The sequence below is a fragment of the Cebidichthys violaceus genome, unplaced genomic scaffold (assembly GCF_023349555.1).
Source record: "Cebidichthys violaceus isolate CVI_PGR_0920_01 unplaced genomic scaffold, fCebVio1.0.p SCAF_63, whole genome shotgun sequence".
NCBI lineage: Eukaryota > Metazoa > Chordata > Actinopteri > Perciformes > Stichaeidae > Cebidichthys > Cebidichthys violaceus.
In genome coordinates, this window is record NW_027176850.1 from 978,805 (window position 1) to 1,000,712 (window position 21,908).

The following is a 21,908-nucleotide window of genomic DNA, read 5'->3' on the forward strand; positions in this document are numbered from 1 at the left end:
CTCATTTAAATCCACATACACAGACGGGTCTGTAGACCTTCATACAAAAGAATCCTCTGCCTCAGAAGCAGAGAGGGAACAGGCTTGGAGTATAGAGTAATCCTGTGGTACAATAACACTGAAATACTGAACCTATAGTTGGGGTCTGGTCTCCTTTTAGCTATGTGGTCAGTTGCTAACCTAATCGGATTAATGGATTTTAACCCCAACTCTGCTGCGAAAGCAGAAACAGACAGAGACGAAGATAAATGGGTAGAAGCTCTGAAAACTGGGTTGGGTCCATTACTCCTGCTTTGTCTAGTTACTGTTCTTTATCTGATTATTGGATTTTTTTTCATTTCCCCCAGAAAAACTGCACAGTAAAACGGCAGCCTCGAAACAGCAGTGGAACATTAAGCAGCCGGCAAATGCCAGTTTTGACTGTGTGAAGTTGTCCCTACAGACAAACTGCACTAACAGGTGGATAGGAGGAGAGAGTGAAAACTCTCAATAAAACGATTCCTGTTGTCATGATAGAAGGCTCAAAGGTACGCAGTGCTCAGGATTAATATCTGATTTAGCATTGGGTTGAGTCAGCTGTCAGCATGCATCAGAGAAACTTCTCTATAAAGGATACAGTTAATGTCTTGTTTTTAAATCAAATGTATGTACTAATTTTTTTAGCAATTATCTTTCTATTCTCTGTTCACTCTGGATCTGGAAGTGAATTGTTTGGTATGTGCCTTTTTTACTGCATTAGTGTAGTGCAATAACATAATCAGGCTATGCTATGAGCCAGCTGGAGGCCAACATTGGCTAACACACTACTGCAACATTACACAGTAATCAGGAGAGAAGTTGTCTCGACAGTGCTGTGTGTCAGCGCAATCAGCCCAACACTCGGTTGACTTCTCCATCCAAATATAAAGCAGGCCTGGTCCATTCGTGGTTGCCAGCTTTGACACGATTTTGCGAGTGCAAACTTGGGGACGATCTGGGTTCAGAATGTGCTCCAGTTAGCAGTACTGGGACACTTGCGCCCCATGGACGTGGCCAAAGATTCAGAGTAGGCCTGCTTATACGTGGACGAAGGTTAGGACATTTGATATGAATTTGGCATGAGTCTGGACAAAGTAAAGCCATTGTTGGGCCGGGCAAATTTTACTACTCGGGTAAACTTCTCAACATTGAGTGGTGGTGGATAACTAGAAAACAAACCAGGCTGCTGCCTCAATTTAATACTAGTTGCAAAGAACTTTAACACAAGAATGTGAAAAGACTAAGAAAAATATACAGAACACGATACACACAGTGCATGATGCATGATACACACACACACACACACACACACACACACACACACACACACATACACACACACACACACGCCTGTCACTTTGATTTTTGATTGATTCGCCGACCTTTAAACAAGTCCATCATCAGCAAACCAACAAATTAAGTCATTAATTGCCATGGCAGCTGGTGACACCTCCTGTATTAATCTTTTTTCGGCATAATTAATAAGCCCTAATTGGAATTAATTAGAATTAATTGTTGTTTGGGATGTGAGGGACAAAGTAGGAAAACCTGCTGTGTGCGTGTGTGTGAGGGGCAGAGGTTTAATGCCCTCTGTACAGAATGATGAATGGGTATTTGTTGCGGTCACACACATGCACATACAGAATGAAACCTGTGTGTGTGTGTGTGTGTGTGTGTGTGTGTGTGTGTGTGTGTGTGTGTGTGTGTGTGTGTGTGTGTGTGTGTGTGTGTGAGAAGAACTAATAGCGCTACACCCTGCTGTAGAGTTGTGTGAAGATGAGATCATCAGACACACAATGAACTACCTGTTGACCCATCTTTGCTCGAATAGGTCAACAGGTAGCTTACGTACGAACAATGACCATGAATGAACCAGGTTCTACTGTGACTTTTGGCGTTCTTGTGTGTGAGGAGGATCCAGGGCGACACGCAGAGACAGACAGTGAGAGGACAACAGAAAGAAAAGAAATAAAGTAAGAGATCTACTGACATAAAAGAAGAAAAAACTCCTGAATGTTTTAGTAACATGTGTGTGCGCGTGTGTGCGTAGCATGCGAGTCAAACTTGCTTGTGGGCCTGACTGAATTGTCTCTACTCAACATTCCTCAGCTTTCTAAAACTCCACCAAATCGGACTCGTACAAGCACATCAAAGACGACAATACCACAGCGCATGAGAGTGTGTACGCGCGCGCACACATGGTTGAAGGCATGCAAACACACACGCGTGCATAGACACAGTCGGACACACACACAAACAGACCACAGCTAAAAGCATCAAGCAGCTCAAAGCAATCCGCCGCGCTGAACAGCATCGCCGAGCAATGCCACCGTACCACATAATGAAAAACATACACAAACACACACACATACAAACATGCATGCATGCACATATGTCCGCAGTCTCTCAAACATGTGCTTAAAAAGGCCTCATACGTACGTACCCAGTACCATATACTCAGACTTGCACTATGCACAATGAAATAACAGACATCCATAAAAAAACACCCAAACTCTGCTTAAATACAGAAATAAAGGCAGTTTCAAAAAAGCACAAACTGATACCATCACACACACACACACACACACACACACACACACACACAAGCGAGAACACAAAGTAAGCCGACGAACCTCCCTTAAAGGGTTAGTTCACCAAAAGGACACTCAAAGAAAACATTTCCCCACTTAGCTATTACTATAGCTAATATTTTTTAGCCTCACACTTTATTTGCAGAGATTTGGAGAAATTCTCCTTTCAGACGTCTGCCACCATGCCAATACCATTACAGTTTCAAAATACATTTGTAAAACTTCTTCTCTTTCCAGAAACAATATCCTAGTTATTGTGGATAATACAGAATCCTCACTGTGGACAATTTAAAAAAAAAAAGAAATTCGGCAGAAACGGCTAACAATGAAAACTGTTGACAGTAAAGAAAAAAAGAAAAGAAATAATGAGCATGAGTGTGTGTGAAAAAGAGAGAGGAAACGGTAAAAGAGCGCTTCAGTGTGTGTGGTGACACAGGTGTAGAAGGATAACACAGCAGTTGTATAACTGATGACAGAGGGGAAAAAAAAAAATCGAAACAGTCCTTAACAAATTGTCAGTGTGTGTGTGAGTGTGTGTGTGAGTGTGTGTGTGTGTGTGTGTGTGTGTGTGTGTGTGCGTGTGCACCTTAAATGCACAGCTTTCCGATAGTCCTGATCCAGAAAAATATGGTGAGGTAAAAGTACATCATGCAAAACATCACTAACAAACACAAGTGCTTACTTCAGTAGAAACTCATGTCTGTCACATGTACACGCACACGCACACACACACAAACAGATGTTTCCATATACAACAAAACTCAATACAATCTCGACACACATGCAATATTTCAACAGAACCAATTCAATATTCACGCAGCTAGAGCTATAATAAACCCTTCACCACAGAGCCCTGCAGCTTTGTGCGCACACCCATACAATAACCTCAACTGTATGCATTTCCTGTTGTACAACAAACGGAAACACTGGCCTGTTCAATCCATTCATCAGTCGTGAAAAAATCACTTTTTTTTTATTCACTTAACAGGCAGAAAAATCATCCAGTTCATCAACCGGTAATTGCAGGCTCACTGTCACTAATCTATCACTAAGTGTACACCTCTGACATTTATCAACATAACTACCCCCCCGCAGTAAAAGTTTACAGTATTTGCAAGTCAAAAATCAACACAGTTATGTCAGGGAGGTTTACTTAACAAGGCGCGGCTGGTAACAATTACATAGCCTCCATATTTTGCTCCGAGTACATGTGATCTTACCCGGCCGATCAAACAGTTGACCAAGTTGCAACCACTAAACTTTACAGAGTGTAAGGAGCTAATGAGCTCGTTCCTAATGAGGTTTACTGAACCGGAGTGGGCACGATGGAGGAGCGGGTAATGCTGAGAGTCGACCGCTCGATAAACTAGAAGCCGTTCTTCGGCTCTGTCTGGATAATAATCTCTCACACACACACACACACACACACACACACAATTTTCCACCCTCACAAGTAACGTAGCAAACGCGCAAGTCACTTCCTCCATCAGTGATGACTAAGAGCAGCTTTCATGAAACTGCTCACAGCACCGTTGCTCTGCATAAACGCCATTTTATCAGCAGTGCCCCCCCCCCCCCCCCACACACACACACACACACACACACACACACACACACACACACACACAGGAGGAGATGCAGATTCAAACTTATATCTTTTCGTCTAAACAAATGATGCATGCCTTTTTGTGTTTATTCGGGGGGTTTTTAAATTTTAAACAAAATCCTGAATTGGGTGGTTGTTTAATAAAAATTAATCTCAAGCACACCCACACACACACCACAAACATACACACATATCGTCTCAGATAATGAATGAAACTGTTTGCAGTGTAGCCTAGCAAGGTTGTAATGTATTCTGTAATCTACATAATTTAACAATGCTGAAATGAAGAGATGTTTGTGTTGAACAGAGATCAATTAATAAACAATAATTACTCAGACTGAACAATGTATGATAATAAATAATGACCCCCTGATAAAACATATCAATGACGAGGGATGAAATATGAAAAAATGCAATAAAAAGATTCTAATTACTGAATGTTACTGAAGCATGCAGACATATAATTCAAACACATATGATAATAAATTCTACATTACTTTGTACTACATAAATAGTAACGGTATTAAAAGTGATTAATTTTGCCAAATGATTTATGTCATATAATCCTAGTGATTAACCTTAATGTTGCACAAATAATGGCTGAATAAAGAGCTTTTTGTCGTACCTCTGCTGATCATCAGGTTATAAAAACATCATGTCTGACTCCTGGCCTTGGCATCAGCTCTGTTGTAGCGGTCTGACTGGACCCCGCGCCGCGCCCGGTCCGTCCAGCAGCAGCCAACAGTTGGGCTACCGGCCCTCTGTACTCCACACGATAATGGGAAGCAGAAACCAGGCGTCAGGCCCCAACTAATATCCCTCCATTTCTTCTTCCTTTCAGGTGCACGTAACTCCACACAGGTCCGTGAACGTCAGGGCAAAAACTTTCTCAGCTTCTTTGACTTTTTGTTTAAGAAGGTCTTCAAACTCCACGTAGCATCAGCGACCTTTGGTCCGGGGCTGCTGCTCCTTTTTATGCTCAACAGCTGGGCAACTCAGCTTTGAGTTTGATCAAGTGTGTTGTAGATCCGCGTGAGACGTATCGTGCAGGCAGCCCTTCTTGCTGTCCAGTCCTTTTTATATTTATTTTTCGGTCCTGGTTTAGATCCTCAGTCACAGTTGTCAGAGTCAACCATCGCTTTAACAACCTGGAAAATGACAGAAAGACAAATAACATAAGAAAAGTGCACATTATGCAACATTTACTGGAACTTATAGGAGCCAGACATTTTCTCTATTTGATGTGTACGGGAAACAATTTTGTCCAGACATCCAAATTGACTGAACGGATCAAAGGTGCACGATACACAAAAATATTTCGTGCCCTGCTGAGACCCCAGCCAGTCAAATGCTCTAATTGTACCAATTTTGTTTTATCACCACAGTTGACAGCTGACAAAACCTTCCACATGTGAAGATTGTTTTAAGGCCCCGGGATAAAGCCACGCCGCTGATTATGTATTGTAAAACGTCAAAAATATGTGAGCCATTGACAAGGGAAAGTGTCAAGCGGCTTTTCTCGAAAAGAAACCTGTTATTTTAAAAAGAGGTTTTTTTGCCTCATATTTTTCTCTAAAATCTGCAATTAACAAAAGGGATGAGTTAGAAAGCTGTGAGCCATCCGACTTATCAAAAAGCATGTAGTGCATATGGCCAAACTCAAGGGAGTTCAAATTATGTATGCGTGTGGGAGGGAGGGGAGCCTTATAGATGTTGGAGCAGTCTAATAGCAGCTATCTATAAAACAAACACATTGGCAATAACATATTCAAGCAGCTCAAAATATTTTAAATATTATGTTTAGTTACATTGTGACACAAAAGCCACTGATAATACTACACAGGAATTAATCCAAATTAGAAAACAATTACAGCCTGTGGCAGCAATCAGCGGCACCCGCACACAACTTCTCTCTTTCTCCGTTTACACAATTATTATTCACTCTATTTCAATATTGATTGCTTTATGAGTCGGAACAAAGCAGTCATCAATGAGCAATTTCCAGGAATTAATAAGTACATTAATAAGTTGCAAATTAAGTTTCCAGAAGCTGTGACGGTTGACATTTGTATTTTCTTGATTCGGTAATTCTAGTGTTAAATGTCAGACTCTCTGGTTCTCAGTTCCCCCTTTTGTTGCCCCAACCGCAAAAATCACCCCACCCACTCCGTCTGTACCACTCCCCTCTCTCTCTCTCTCTCTCTCTCTCTCGCTTTCCCCCTCTCTCTCTCTCTCTCTCTCTCTCTCTCTGTGTGCCACCCCTTCATCTTCTTTCCATCCATCTTGCCTCTCTCTCCTTCTCACCGCAAATCTAAATCTGAGTCTGTATTTATACAAAGCCGTTTCCTCGGGTCAGTCAGACTAGTGTGTGTGTGTGTGTGTGTGTGTGTGTGTGTGTGTGTGTGCGCGCACATGTAGGTGTGTGTGTGTGTGTCAAAGACTTTGACACACACACACACACCTACATGTGCGCACACACACACACACACACACACACACACACACACACACACGCACACTCTTCAGAGCAGAGTCTATATTTGGAACTTGTTTCTTGGTCGCTAATAAAGCCACTGTTTTATCTCCTTTGTAATTCTGAGGCTGTGCGTGTCAAACAGTCTCTCTTTGGACACACAGAGTTATTTTGTGTTTCCAATAGAAGCACTACTGCCCAAGAAGATTAGATGTAACATTAACAAGAAAGACAGCACGAGCAAAGGAAGGGCTGTCATATTTACTATTCCAGGGTACCTGTTGAGTGGTTTACCTGGTCCAGTGTGGTTCTGACCACATCCACATCCAGTTCTAACTTTGCTCGGACTATAGATAGAAAATGCACACCAGCCATTGGAGAACTGGAGCGTGTCATTATTTGAAAGGGGATATCTACTGTTTGAAAAGAAAAGAAAAGAAGAAGAAAAAAAACGATCCGCTGGCATGAAAAGTAAAGCACATTGTGAGTCATTACTGAAATTATGAGTCATTTTAAGAGCCCCTCCCCTCTTAAAACAGTAAGTTAAAACAGTGTTTTTTTGAGGATATAAATACGGTCGGTAGACGTCTGGGATGAAACCTATTATAAGAGCCAATGTAACCTCCTCAATGAGAACATCTGCTCTGTCACTGCTAAACACAGCATGACTGCATGCAGACACCCAGACAAACAAAGCTCATACTCATTCATTGTGATGTTTTTCTCCAGGATGTAAAATACAAACTGTGAAATCCCACCGATCACACGTAACACACAGGCTTCCGGTTATTACGCGATCGACCACATAATCGCATTAGCTGTCACAGCTGAAAGAAAGTAAGAACGCTTAGTACAAGACTGACGGAAAGAGAAAGAATAGTCATTAGTGAGTGATCACAACAGGAAAAGAAAGGGGAGAGAGAGTTTTCTTTTTCTTAAAGAGTGAGTGTGACTCTAAATATTTTCCCAGTGGAGCTGTGACTCAGGCTGCTGCTTACTCATTTACTTAAATCGCTCTTTCCCTGCCCCTTCTGTTTTTCTCCTTATGCTCTTTTTTTCCCTTTGTTTCACCACAATGACTTATCTCATTTTTTTCATTCCCCGTCTCTCTGTTTCCCTCACAGTGACAACTCTCGTTTCCAAATCTAAAGTAACTCTCCGACTAACTAACCCCCGCCGCCTGCATCACGCTGTCTTTCCCATCAATCCACCACTGAGGCCTCTGTCATTTTCATATGCTTCTTCTGTCTGTTTTTCCAACTGTCATTACGGCTGAGATCCGCTGCCTCCTCCTGTGCTCCGACCCCCCTCCGCGAATGTGTGTGGTCTGGTCCGGCTATAGACCGTTACATTGTCCCAGACAGGTTGGACTGCGCCACTAGCCGGCAGACGAGAGGGGGGGGTGGATGGAGAGTGGGGGTTCCTAGGGAATGTTTGTTTTTCTGTTTCCAATTTGGTCCAGCCCGAGGAACTCCACACTCCGCTCTGTCTCAAACACACCATTCATGACGACCTGACGTACATGATTACACACAAATACCCACTCACTAACTCTCCCTCGCTCACTCACGCACGCACGCGCACACACACACACACGCACACACACACACACACACACACACACACACACACACACACACACGTATGCATGTACCAATATACACATGCTGTCTCACTGCTATCAAAATACACACACTGTACATGCACGTTGACAACCATCGATTTCAGTTTCACCATGAAACACAAGCCCTTTAGTTTATCTTTGTTCTCATGTTTTATTGTTTTCTGATTTGTTGCTGCTAATACCGTTTCAAATGACACGGCAGTCAAACTAATTACGCTGATTTCTTCCTCGTCTTTCAGTGATTTTTTTTCCTCTCTGTCACCCGGAAAAATGATCGTCTTTGAAAAGGCCCTTTTTTTTCATGCGTCTCGCTGCGTTTTTAGATGTTATTTCGACAGAGTTGAGCTCCATGTTCCACCAATTAGAGCACAGAGAGCACATTGTTTTATACTTAACTCAAGTGTTCCATCTGAAACGAATTATTTTAGTCAGCTTTGTTGTTTGGATTTCAAATACACAATGCCAATCTTTGCGTGTCCATAAAAAACTTTATCTTGTATCAATAAAAACAAAATAGCCAACAGACAGACAGATACAGATGCATTGTTTTCCGGAAGCGTATTGGTTTGTTTTTAGACATCGTGTAGTTTTGTTCTATCAGATACTCATTGGACAGACAGGAAACCACACTGTAACGCTACATATGAAAATTAAAAGGTTTATTCAATTGTTTTGACTATTTGTATTTTAAAGTGTGGTATTCAAAAGACTGAGAAATATTTAAAACAGACAGGAAGCCAAATATTACCAACAGACAAAATGGACAAGCAGCTTTTTTTAAACTGGTTTTTAAAAGTTATAAAATTGTGGGTTTACCTCCGACTATTAAAATAAAGTGTACAGCAAAGCTCCATGAGAAAAGAACATGATTACACTTGTTCATCGCCGCATCTGAAAGTTATTGTTGTTTTGGGTGTGCCTGCTCTGCTTGTGTTCCAAATACATTAATCAGCTAGGGTTATCAAAAATCAAAAGAACATATGCATGTATTTATTTTTAATTAAACATGTCTGAAAGTTCTTAATTGGTTGTAATTGTTACAGCACTATGTTTGCCCTGGATTCACAAAAAAGACAGAAAAAGCTAAAGTAGGTCTCTTTTTTCGGTTGTTGACTCATCACTACTGCAATATGGATTTAACATCAAAAAGATTAATAAGAAACAAAACAGCAGGCAAACAAGGGAAGAGGAGGTACGTCTGTTCTTCATTGCTCCACTAAACGCACTATGAAATTAACAGAAGCCTTCAAAAATGTTCCAAAAATGAGCTTAAGATGTACTTCATGAGCTAAAAAAGAGAAAGAAGTGTTGTTTTGTCCAAGTTTATAAAAGAAAATTATCATCTTAAACAGCTATAACAAGAGGTATCATAGTAAACCCAACAGTGAACCAGATGCCACTTTAAATCAGTTTGTGACAGCTCCTATTTAACAGCGTTCTGCCATGTGGGCTAATGAAAGAGAAAAACAGACACAACACTGTCTTCTACCGTGGCTACAAAATGCTAACATGATAGCACCCAGCGGAGGACGCGTCAGGAAACGGACCCCACAATGAGCAGTCGAGAAGCTGCTGACGTCTGTGTCAAAATATTGTACTGATGGCGGTCTACGGTTACACACAAAATGTCACAGCTCCTAATGAGCTCCTTTCGACTGAGGAGTCAAATTCACAGTTCATATGAAAGTAGAGCAAAACAGATTAGTCGGCGATTTAACCGATCAGAGAATTCATCTGCAATAATAAAATGTAAATTTCTAAAGCGAAAAGCCAACAAGCTCGTCTAACAACAAGTGCAGGAGAGCAGAAACTCCTTTATCGGGTTTGTTGTCAAAACAAAATCATGCTGGCGATTTTCACTCTCTTGTGAATGATATCAATCAGAAACCTTGATCAACCGGATCTTTCAGCTGCTGAGGCTGAAGTTGAGGGCGTGGTCTGTCTATTCATTACTGTAAGCAACGCCCAGAGCTTTCAGGTTCTGCTCTGACACAGACGCTCGTGCAAGTTGCTGACACGCTGACACTTCCCTGTAATAGATGTGTTCCTCTTAGCGCCTATTAAACTATCAAAAGGAGGGTACATTTAGGACTAACACTGGTTATATCAGATCACGCAAATATGTCCAAAATGCAGCCAGCCATTTTAGAATTATGACTTTATTAAAAAAAATGTTCAAGACTATTTTGTGGGTATTTTGCCTTTGATTTTCTTGAATGGTTCTTGTCCCTGTGACACCTCATTTAAGAAATCCTGGAATGGCCCCTGATGAGGAGAGAGCGAGGGAGAATGACATGCAACAAAAGTCCCCAGATAGACTCTGCAAAAAAACACAGAAAAGCTTCCATTTAAAGAACCTTTTTTATGAAAATCAAACACTTCAATAATCAGCTCATATTGGCCGCTCAAAGTTTAACCAGTTGGCATCTATAACATCTAAAAAGGGGAATTGAAACTATTCTCGCTGTCATGTTAAAAATGAGATCAAGTGCGCCTCTAAAATTGCTGTCATTTTTCAGTTTATTTACAAAAAATGATTTTAAGCTTGTGAGGTGGAGAGAAAAAGCGACTGCTACATGTCAGAAGCTGTCGTTCTTTCAGATTGGTTGACTGCTGCAGCGGCTATTAGAGGCACACTAACCAACCACAGTCAAGACAGCATCCGCCTTCGCCTGCATGGACGGCGTTAATGTCCCCCCTTGATGTATGTTGGTAGCAGGAAACCCAGCGCTGCATAAATCAACACGGGACTGTTGGTTTTGACCTTGCTCTCCACAGCCAAGACTCTCATACATCAAAAAAATAATGGCGAACAAACTCTGCTTCAGTGGTAGTTGTAGGCGTAATGGAAGGAACTAGAAGCTGCATAAATCAACATGTTGATTGTTGACGCTCGCCTCGCTGTCTCCCCCCCCAAAAAAAAAATAGGAAAACAAACCACAGCTCTGCCAGAGACGCACACTTTACACACATACATCTCACCAGCCTGCACGGGTCTGCCAAGCATATCTGATTATTTGAAAAACACACACATCCTCATGCACACACCCCATGTGTGTGTGTGTCATGGTTTGGTTTGTCTCTGTCTGGATAAGCTCAAACATATTACGTCAGTCACACACACATCCACGGTTATACGTTGATGCACAAGACCGTGTACATACTGCTACACACTCGCAACACAACTCCCTCTCTCATGTCCACTTACACACACACACACACATACACACACACACACACACACACACACACACACACACACACATACACACTTTCCACTCCTGGAGAATCGGACGTTTCCTGCAAGCGGCCGGCCCAACGGGAGAAATGTCTGGACAAACTAAAAGACGTGCACACGCGCGAGCGTACACGTACGTACAGACACACGACGGAACATTTTCAAGCCACAATGTTGACTTTATATTCCTCTCCAGAGCCCTTCTATCTGCGCGGCGGCCAAGTGAAGCAGCGTTTCCCTGTTGAACATTGCCGGGAAAGCGAGGCTGGGAGGTTTCAGGGCCTCAGTGATGTCAATGCAGCGCTGGACTCCATTCAAAAAGCTGGATTTGAATCAAAATGCAAAGCCAGATACGATCACGCTCTCACAGAGATTCAGCTATAATAAGATTATTTAATATCGCTCTGTCTCAATCAAAGATACTTGCAGTGCTTAAGAGGTACACATGTTTCCTTTGATAGGATTCGTAGTCGAAACTACAATACTGATCTTGTGCCTGAAGGCCAAAGCATCCTTCACTTTCCTAAAACTGCAGCAGGGAATGTTTCCAATGATGCATTGCTGAATTGCAAAGAGGTTGAGAAGCTGATTTAAAGCCACAGAGCCATATCATTCTTAACATAGTCAAGGTTTATTATTCGGATCCCACAAACCATATTTGCATCAAATTAGTACTAAATACAATGTGAAATATCTGCAAGTATAACCAAGTAACCTCATTGCTCCAGATCTGTTTCAGCCAGGTTGGTTGATGTGCAAAGATTCCCTCATCCTCAAATTCAATCTATTCAACAGGTTTTCTCCAGATTCTGGAGGCAGAGTGACTATGATCTTTGTTTTGCTTCACTTTTTTTTCACCCGCCGCTGCTAACTGATCTGCTCAGATCTGTTGCTTTTCACCCCACATGCTGTTTTTCTTCACTCTCTTTTCTTTTTCCATCTCTCATCTGAGAAAGTGAAACGCCGTTGAAGCTGCCTCACTCTTCAGTATTACTCAGGAGAGACGTGGAACACTTTGCTTCGTAACCCCACATGCATGCATCATAGTGAAGCTGTGGACCTGTGGTGAAATATTGCTGGAACACATCCTGAGAAACAAAACAAGAGGCACTTGTTTTATCTTATCCTTCAAGACATGACTCCAATTTTAAAGCTGCCTTAAGTACCCGGCGAGATAAAGGCAGAGCCTTTCCCTACTTCACAAACTAATCCTGAAAGGATTTTTATTATTTGAAAAACAAAAAACACGAGGAGCGCTCGTTTTTTTATCTTGTCTCGCGACAGACACATCCCTTGATGTTTTATTTAAATCTAGTGAGGACGCACCTCAAGTGTCGGAAAGCACACACTTCTTATGTTCTCCAGAGGTGTGACGGTGGTGGACGTCCAAGCGCCTGAAAGAACACAAGACAACAGAGGGAGTGGCCGACTGAGGAGGCTTTTTAGGCGATCTGTTAAGGCACGTCATCTGCCCTAGTTTCTTTAACCTCCTCCCTACCAATGCGCTGCAGGAAACTAAACTGACATTTTTATAATCTAATCATTTAACTCACTGACTTGTCTAAAAAGAGCCAGAGAGAGAGAGAGAGAGAGAGAGAGAGAGAGAGAGAGAGAGAGGAGAGCAAATGGTGGAAGAGAGATACTCACAGCTAGGTGAAATCAGCCACTAAAGGAAAAAGGGGAGAGGACAAGTCTGTGTGCAAAGCACTAAAAAGCCCAAAAGCCATGTTGCAGAACAAACGCCATGCCCCCCCACTGTGCTTTTCCACCCACCCCAACACACACACACACACTCACACACAGGCCCAGAGTAAATTTAATTGTCAGCCGTAAAGTTTTTCTACTATAGCAAGTGATCTTTTGCCCCCTTTCCTCCCCCCTCTTTTCCTCCCCCCACTCCTGTGGCCATGCAAATGAGTTCCTCATCTGTCCATCCATCCTTCCTTCCTTCTTTATTGCCTTTCCTACTCCATTTCCACCTTATTGTTCTTAGCACTTCTTTTCTTAAGTCTATCACAGCCTTGTTTTATGAACTTTCCTCACCCTTTGTCTCGCTTCCTTTCTCCTTCCCTCACTCCATCCATACCCGTCTGTGTGTCGCCCCATTCCACAGGCCAACACTGACCATAGACACCACTCTTTATCCCCGCTCCTTATCTTCTCCCTCCCCAGAAATGAAAAAAAAGCAGCCTTTCCCTCTTCCTTGTCCCTTCATCCATTCTCCCCCCCCCCCCCCACCCCACCCCCCTACAACCCACACACATACACACTTCTGACTGTGGGCCTCTGACACCCACCTTCTCCTCTCCCTCCACAAAAGTCTCAAAGACCCCCAGATGTGCGCCCCCTTAATTTCCATTTCAAAAAAGAAACACCTCCCTCCCTCCATCATCCGTCTATCCACGGATCCACTTGATCATACACACAGCAGACACTTCAAGAACACTGCAACACATGCACACACAGACACTTCTCAGAAAGTAGACTTCTTTCTTTTTTGTGAGACAAAATTGGAGAAAAAAAAATAAATGTAAATGCTGACCATGACAAATATCACATATCGGATCTTTTTGCTGCACTGTTGAACAGTCTATTGTCATTACCAACAGAAGACTTTGCCTTTCAGAGAGATTTCTTTTAAACATGCTGAACATCAAGTAATGTGGTTTTGAGTTTTTCCCTTAAATAATAATCTGGTTTTGCAATGAGGACTGTGCAATTAATAGAAAGAAATTACAGAAACCAAAAATTGTGCCTCTCCAACCGACCTAATTTCAGCTACATTGGTATGTTCAATGACTCTGTTCCTTCAGAGAATCTATTTTACTTGTATTGTCCTGCATACAAGTACCTAAAAGTATCCTTAACTCCTTCAGTCACAATCCATGATTCCATGTTTGTTTAGTACAAAGATTCAACACAAGAGGTCCGCTGTGAGGTCAGCCAATCACGTGAGAATCAGATTAGGGTGCAACAACAAAATATATTTTAAATCAATTCATCAGATGAATATTTTATAGATTCATTGATTAATTGGTTGTTCTGTAAAATGTCAAAAAAGAGTGAAAAATGTCTATCAAATGTTTCATTTTGTCCCATCAAGTTCAAAACCCAAAGACACTCAGTTAACAAACATAGAAGACTAATAAAACCAGAAAATACACTTTCCTCCTTTGTAAAACAGTACATAAAGCTAAGTAGCTGCCTACAGACCTATAGTCTAATGACTGCAACTCAACACACAACTGAAGGTCTCTAAATGTGATCTGATCACTTTTCATAACCGTTAGCCAGCGTGACGAGCCCATCATTACGCTGCAGATAAAGTGTCACTGAGGAAAATAAAAAATAAAACAAATCCACCTGAGCCACCTGTGGCTTACTGCCCAAAGTCATCTTACATCAAAGTATTCCCTACATTATATATGACAAACACATTGAACTAAACTTTCTGTACCAGGACAAGCTGCTACACCTTTAAATCTGCCGATTAAGCACTCTTAACTGCTGCAAGAGAAGATGAATCCCTGCTTCTTTCAAAGTTGATGTGGTTTGAAGCGAAGCCCTGAGGGCATCAGCTCAAACTGTCTGCAGGGCTGTACCCCCCTAAAGCCCAGAGCTGCTATACTGCAGGGTTATTTAACAGACTCAGAAAACCCAAACCCCATCCAGCGAAGAACAGGTGACAGTTTGCCGTATCCGACCACATTTTGGGCACAAACAAATGTTTGTTTGACAAATGTCAAGCTGGACCAGAGGCAAGTTGGTAGGATGTCGTATCTCCCTGTGCTGTCTCTCTGCTATGAGGGCAGCCAGCCAGGGTTACATTGATAAAAGAAACAACAGGGCAGACTGGAGTTACAGCTACTCAACCCATGCTTAATCTTTATTTGAATGTTTCTGCTACAGTCCAAACTGGCCACACAGCCAGAAGCACGCTCAGCAAACCTGCAGAGGCCGGTGTGTGGCTATTCGCTTTAATAAAAAACTATTTAAAAAAAGAGCGGTTCGTCGTTTAAATCATAGTTTTAATTTGACGGGACGCCGTAAAAAAGTCTGCCCCTTATTACACAGACAGACAAAACTCACACACACACACACACACACACACACACACACACACACACACACGAACGCTCACACTGACAGACGCTCGCATGCAGGCACACAGAGTGAGGACAAAGACTACTTTGAAAAGTTACTCAGCCACCAGATGTTTTAGCCAGATCCCAGACTACAATACTAATGGGGCAGTACGTGTGTGTGTGTGTGTGTGTGTGTGTGTGTGTGTGTGTGTGTGTGTGTATGTGTGTGTGTGTGTGTGTGTGTGCGGGGAGGGAGCTAAAATAGCTTTAAAAGCGGCACAAATGAGTCCCATTCCTCAGCAGGTATGTAGTTATAACTAGGCAACATGTGCGATTTCAGATTTGAAATAAATCGCTTCATATTTCACACCATCAAACACGCAAATACACGCATGAAATGTCAGTGTGCATTTACACTTGAAATGAAACCTAATTGCATTCTCGGAGCAATTAAATGCAGCATTTTGACAATGGTTACAGAGCAATCGAGCGCCATCTCTTGCGTCACGGTGAGGATGAGAGAACCAGAGATTTAGAGATGAAGACACAGAATGAAGGAAAAGAGAAGAAACAGAGAAAGTGAAACGCAACAAATTAGTCAGCTGAGAAATCCAAATGTGTGTAACATAAGTGTGTGCGCAGGTTCTTGGTTTGACTGTTGCCAGAAAAGACAGTTAACCTTCAGTACAGAAATAAACAATCGGTGAGTCAATTCAATCACAACCGAGCGGCAAATGAGACAGATTTGACCTCAACGGAAGGAGAGAAGTGCTGATAGACTGTCACAAAAACATCTACCCAACCAACGCTGAACTGTCTGGAGATGAACGATCTCCAGTAACGCGGGAGGAACATGAGAAGTTGAGCATTTTAGATTCATTCCTGATAGACAACAACAACACTGCTTTGGTGATCCTGCAGAAAGCTCAGATAAGTAGCTTGAGGGAAATACAGTTCTTCTGGCCCTCATCTGTCGAACACATTATAACTTGTTGGTTAAATACAAATCTTTAACCTGTAAAAGCGAGCGATACTTAGTTCTGCACTAGCAGACAGATGTGTTGTTTCCCGGTGGGCTATTTTCCAACATGCATAAAATCAAATTCCTTGCTTTCATTCGGCATCAATGGACTGTACCCTCACTTTGGAGTGAGTAAACTTTTTTTTTTTTTTTTTTTAACAGGAGTAGCTTCCCCTGATAAAAAAAACCAAAAATCACTTCTACTTGAGAAAAGTCTCGCTGAATTAAGCAAACAGTACTGGAGGGAAATGGTTCAGTAGCCTCTCCATCTGCGTGTTGCACCGCCTTTTCAGCTTCAACACAAAAGAAGGTTACAACATAAATCACATTCAAATTCATGCCACTTGTGTCACTGTCACATTTTCCGTAGATAATTTTCGCCGTCTGGTCTGCTCGGTGAAAACTGGAAGAAATTACAGACGGGGCTGTGCTCGGGAACACTTGAGCGCAGTATACAAAAAATGTATTCATAACACCACAAGTTGGAGAGCCTTTTTACAGCTGATGTCGCAATCACTCTCTGTATAATCTCTCCTTTATCTCCTCATTATACTGGACTCCTTGATACACCACAGGAATACAGGAACTATACAAATATTTTCTTACTGCTACTTTATCCCTCAGAAACACTTTGAAATTCATGCCATGTGTATTTTAACACACTTGTTTTATTTGTTTGTTTCTTAAAACAAACATTAAGGGTGTTAAAACTCATTTTAAACCTCACGTACATGACAATGTCATATTCTGACAGAGACGTCCAGATCTGCCTGTTTGTTGTCCCTGTAGTTACTGACAACGAGCAGAGCTGTACTTAAGACAGTGCGTGTACTCCTGTTAGGTAAACACTGGCACAAAGAAATACATAATCTCTGACAAAACCAGATTCAAGCTGCCCGTTCACAGTGACAGATTACCTTTCAAAATCAAGTTGTCTTTTTCTAGGGTAGCAAAACAAGCTTGAATTTCCTCTTCTGTAAACTGACCCCGTTGGGATTATTGTTAATGGAAATCAAAGCAAATGACAGCAAACTAAAAAAAAAAGTCCTGCTACCGTGTTCACACTGACGTAGCAGTTGCAAGTACATATGGTCGACTCCTCAAACCACAACCTCATAAAATGTTGTTGCTATGAGGGGGAAAAAAGGATTGGATCGCATTCAAATTCACTGTGCAAAGATTTAAAACTTTAAAATTCCACAATAAATCGCTTCAATTGCAAAATTTACACCCCTTTTATGATTTTTTGATGCATGTTTTGGCTCAATATTCATCATCACAAGTTATTGTAATTAGACTTTTGTAAATGTCAAACCATCAAGAAGAAGATTTTATTGACTACCGCCACAATAAGAGCTACAATGCCAGTGGAAAACGTAAATCAAAGTTCATTTTAACTTTTAATGCACCAGCCGAGTGTAAATAGGCTGACAGACTTTATTTACAAAATTTCAATACATTAATTAATTATTTAACATCATCTTACAATGCAGAGCTTATACAAATAACTCCGTGCCCCCAAACGTTTCATGTCAAGATGTCTTATTGTCCAATATTTAAAACACATGCAAGTCTGTGTTATTCCCATAAAATCTGATCAGACTTCCACGACCAAACACACTGACATTCACTCATAAACATCTGAGCTCATTTCTACACTTTTCCTTCATGAAACCCTTCAAACCTGGGACAACACCTGTATTATAGCTTGGAAACAGGTGGAAGCTTGAGGCGAAGAGCAACTCAATTGGGACTCATGGGAAATGTTTAACTCATGGCTCAATGGATCAAAGCACAAAGTCAAATTCGTCCAACATACGGAGAAACTACAGCTGTGTAGTAAATGTGACAAAACCAAAATACAACAATCCTCTCATATTTGGAAAAAAAACGCAGTTGATTTGCTCTCGATCGAGCATTGATTCATTTTCAATGAGATCCTGCTTTGTTTGAAAGTTAATTGAACGCAGCCTTGGAACCAATCGTGCACCGTGTTTTACATGAGGTCTAAAGTCATGAGCGTCGCTTGATGATGTCTGGGTGCACAGGAAACGTACGAGTATACCGCTGAGTCAAAGCAGTCAGAACTCACTACTCATAACACATCATAGCCAGCAAGTTTCAAAGACGAGCGAGCTTTCGTCAACCGGCTCAGGAGCCAAAGTTGTGTCGATTAAAAATGGTTTCCAAATCTCTCTGGTACCACAAAATAAAAACAGCCCATGTCCATTCAGAATCAATGTCATCTGCCGTGTGATTCACAGGTTTGACTGACAGACAGAAAACTACAAATAGCGAGCAGGTGTTGTTGGGTGCCACCGTTTGGTAGCAGCTTAGTCTCTACCACCACAAGAACAAACTGCAGCCTGTGTCATCACCTTCTACTGGTGCCTAAATCCGCTCAACCACCGCTTTTGTCAGTCTCCACTGTATCGTGACAGAGGGATTATTTACTCTCAGATCAAAGGGGAGGAAAAATTGTCCCATATTTAGGATTTGTCTGAAAAAAAAACCTACAAAATGGGGGACGAAAAAAAAAAAGGAATCATTTCACCCTAAACCAAGACCATGTGCTCGTTATCTGAAGCAGGCTGTCTTAAAAGACAGGTTTATAAAGACCAAAGACATTAGAGACAAACTCAAGCCTAAACAAGGCAGTGCTAACCACAGACGGAGAGTGGGGATGACATTTTGGGCATTTAGCAGACACTCTTTTCCAGAGTGACTTCCAGTAACTGCAACAGGAGGGTCGGCTCAGATCCACGCATCGCCCGTGTTACAAGCGGCTGAAGTAAAGCAATTAAAAAGAAAGGGCCAGAACAATGTGCCCAGACAGTAAAATAAGATCAGAACAATTGTGTCCTTGAGATACGAGCAAAACAAGAGACGGTATAGAAGCGTGAGCTAAGGAGCCAAGAGAGCCAGAAGCCTTGCAAAAAGATTCTTCTTTTTTTTCTTTAAATAAACTATCCGTGACAAATGGATGTTTTCCTTTATCTGAACTGCAGGCAGGGTTGAGATGAAGAACGGCTGATTGCTCTAATACTGCTGATGCTAATCTTTTCCTGCTTATTGGAAACAGTGAGTTAAGACGGTTCACGTTAGGAAATAAATGAGATCAGAAAATAGAAAATAGATGGAAGTAGGGACTCCACATGAGGAGAAATACCTAAAGTCCTTCCAATCTTCTTAGGTTTAAACACTATAGAACCAGCTGATCTGATGAGGCCAGGAGTAATAACCACAGGAGCTTAATGGTGAGGTAAAGGAGACGTTCGGTAAACGTCAGCTGTGAACACTTGTGCTGGATTATTTGAGCAAAGTGCTCCATTCAATTATCTGACACGTCAAAATACACAAAAGGAAAAAGCCCTTAATTAATTAAAAGAGTGAAATCAAAGTTTTAAACAATTGCTCCTGGTGCCACTTCAGTCACAACTAATGAATTCCTTTATTGTCTTAACAATACAAAGTGTTCAGCTCAACTGATTTTAGGAGGGCTGTTATCTCCTTAAATCAGGGAGACAGCTGTTTATCACTTTCACTCACTCATCTGTGGCGAGCAACAGGTCTGTGAATGGGATTATTTGCAGGCGAACCGATATGCCATCTGCACACAGAATACCAGAGCACAGAACAGCAATAAAAAGCAGAGCTTAACGGAGATCAGTCCTTTGTTCCTCGTGTCGGACGTTATAAGAAGCTGAAACGGGACACAAAACTCTGAGGAAGGACACGCGTCAGTCCGGACCAGAAGAAACGAGACAGCAGCGACTGAGGTTACTGCAGGAGTTATTACTTGAAATCTCTTCACTAATGAAAGACTTTAGCAGGTAATGTGAGGCAAATAAAATACATAACCTAATCTAAAACTCCTACAGTACCAGGAAGAGGTTTGGCATGAGTTGTATGCACTTCTATCAATCCTGTAAACCTGTTTTTCTTATCTAGTGTAGGTGAGGGAATTCATTTTTCTGTGTAATATGCAGGTATCTACAACTTCTCCAGGTCTTGACCCACCATTTAAAAGAATGTTGTTTCCATATTTATATAATATACACTTTTTCCCCTCCTTTATATCCATGCTTTCTTTGTCAATAATTACAGCTGGGCAATACGGCCAAAATCTTCTATCATGATATGTGTCATTTCATATCTCGATGACAATGTATATCACGATGTAGCATGTTTTCAGATAATTCAATTAAAAAATAAATAAATAAATAGTCTGTATGAAGTGACAACATGGTAAAGCCTATTTTTGTATACTCTGTGTGAATTAAATACTTGACAGTTGAAAAGTACAGAGTATTTTATCATTTAATTGGGAACTGTTTGGAGTGATATTATAGAAAATGAAATAAATAAATATTTCTAGCTATACAATTGACTATGTTTACATACATGCACACAAATAGAGAATTGGATGAAGATAATAGTTTTATCTAACTTTTGTTCAGAGAAATCTGAGTCAGTATGTGCTTGTTATTATGAATTTAGACAACGTATCTCGATATAGGATTTCATCACAACACAATTCCATGGAAAGACATTAAATGACCGTATTGAATTATCACCCTACCTATAATATCAAATTGCAGATAACTTTGCCCTTTTTTCAATATACACCAATATTCCAAAAAGTGTATAAACAAAAAGCAACCTCTTTTCTACCTTGATAATTATCCATTATGATGACTATCATTACGAGTTTGAAGGAAACCATATTGCATAACAAAGTTGTCTCTTTCTTTCCAAACACCTTCGTGACCATGATGCTTTGAGGCAGTAAAAATCAGTCACATGTCCACCAATGAAATCACTACAGTTCTCCCCAGAGAAGCCGTCTGGACCGGGCGAGAATGTTCTTTTACACTCCATCTCAAACCGGTCTTTTTGCCGCTTTGAAACGACCGAAGACAAATGCGCGGCAGCCCACAAAATCCCTACAGTTGTTCCTCGTGTCTTACAGAGCATCAACCCGTCAATAAAACACAGGAGATACATTCCAGCTAGGCGAACAGGACATTTCTGACTTCCCAAACTCCATGTGCTCTCCCTCTCAAAACTTTCTCTCTTCCCAGTTCCACCGCAGAGACTTCACATATTGCAGCCATATGAGTAAGCCATGGCTGTCTCCATGGCGCACACACACACACACAGACACACACACACACACACACACAGGAAAAAGCGCTGTGCTCTCTCCCACTCTGTCTCTCACACACACACACACACATACGGGAAAGAGT

At 41.5% G+C, this 21,908-nt stretch overlaps 1 protein-coding gene across 4 annotated transcripts in view; it reads right to left on the reverse strand.

Moving 5' to 3' along the window:
- Window positions 1–21,908, reverse strand: part of trps1 (trichorhinophalangeal syndrome I) — a 111,129-nt gene that overhangs the window by 86,036 nt on the left and 3,185 nt on the right. For all 4 annotated transcript variants that reach the window (XM_068734366.1, XM_068734368.1, XM_068734367.1 and 1 more), the window contains exon 2: window positions 4,841–5,363. In XM_068734366.1, coding sequence (XP_068590467.1) covers window positions 4,841–4,853 — 13 coding nt within the window. In that variant the 5' untranslated portion in view covers window positions 4,854–5,363. The remainder of the gene's footprint in view (window positions 1–4,840; window positions 5,364–21,908) is intronic.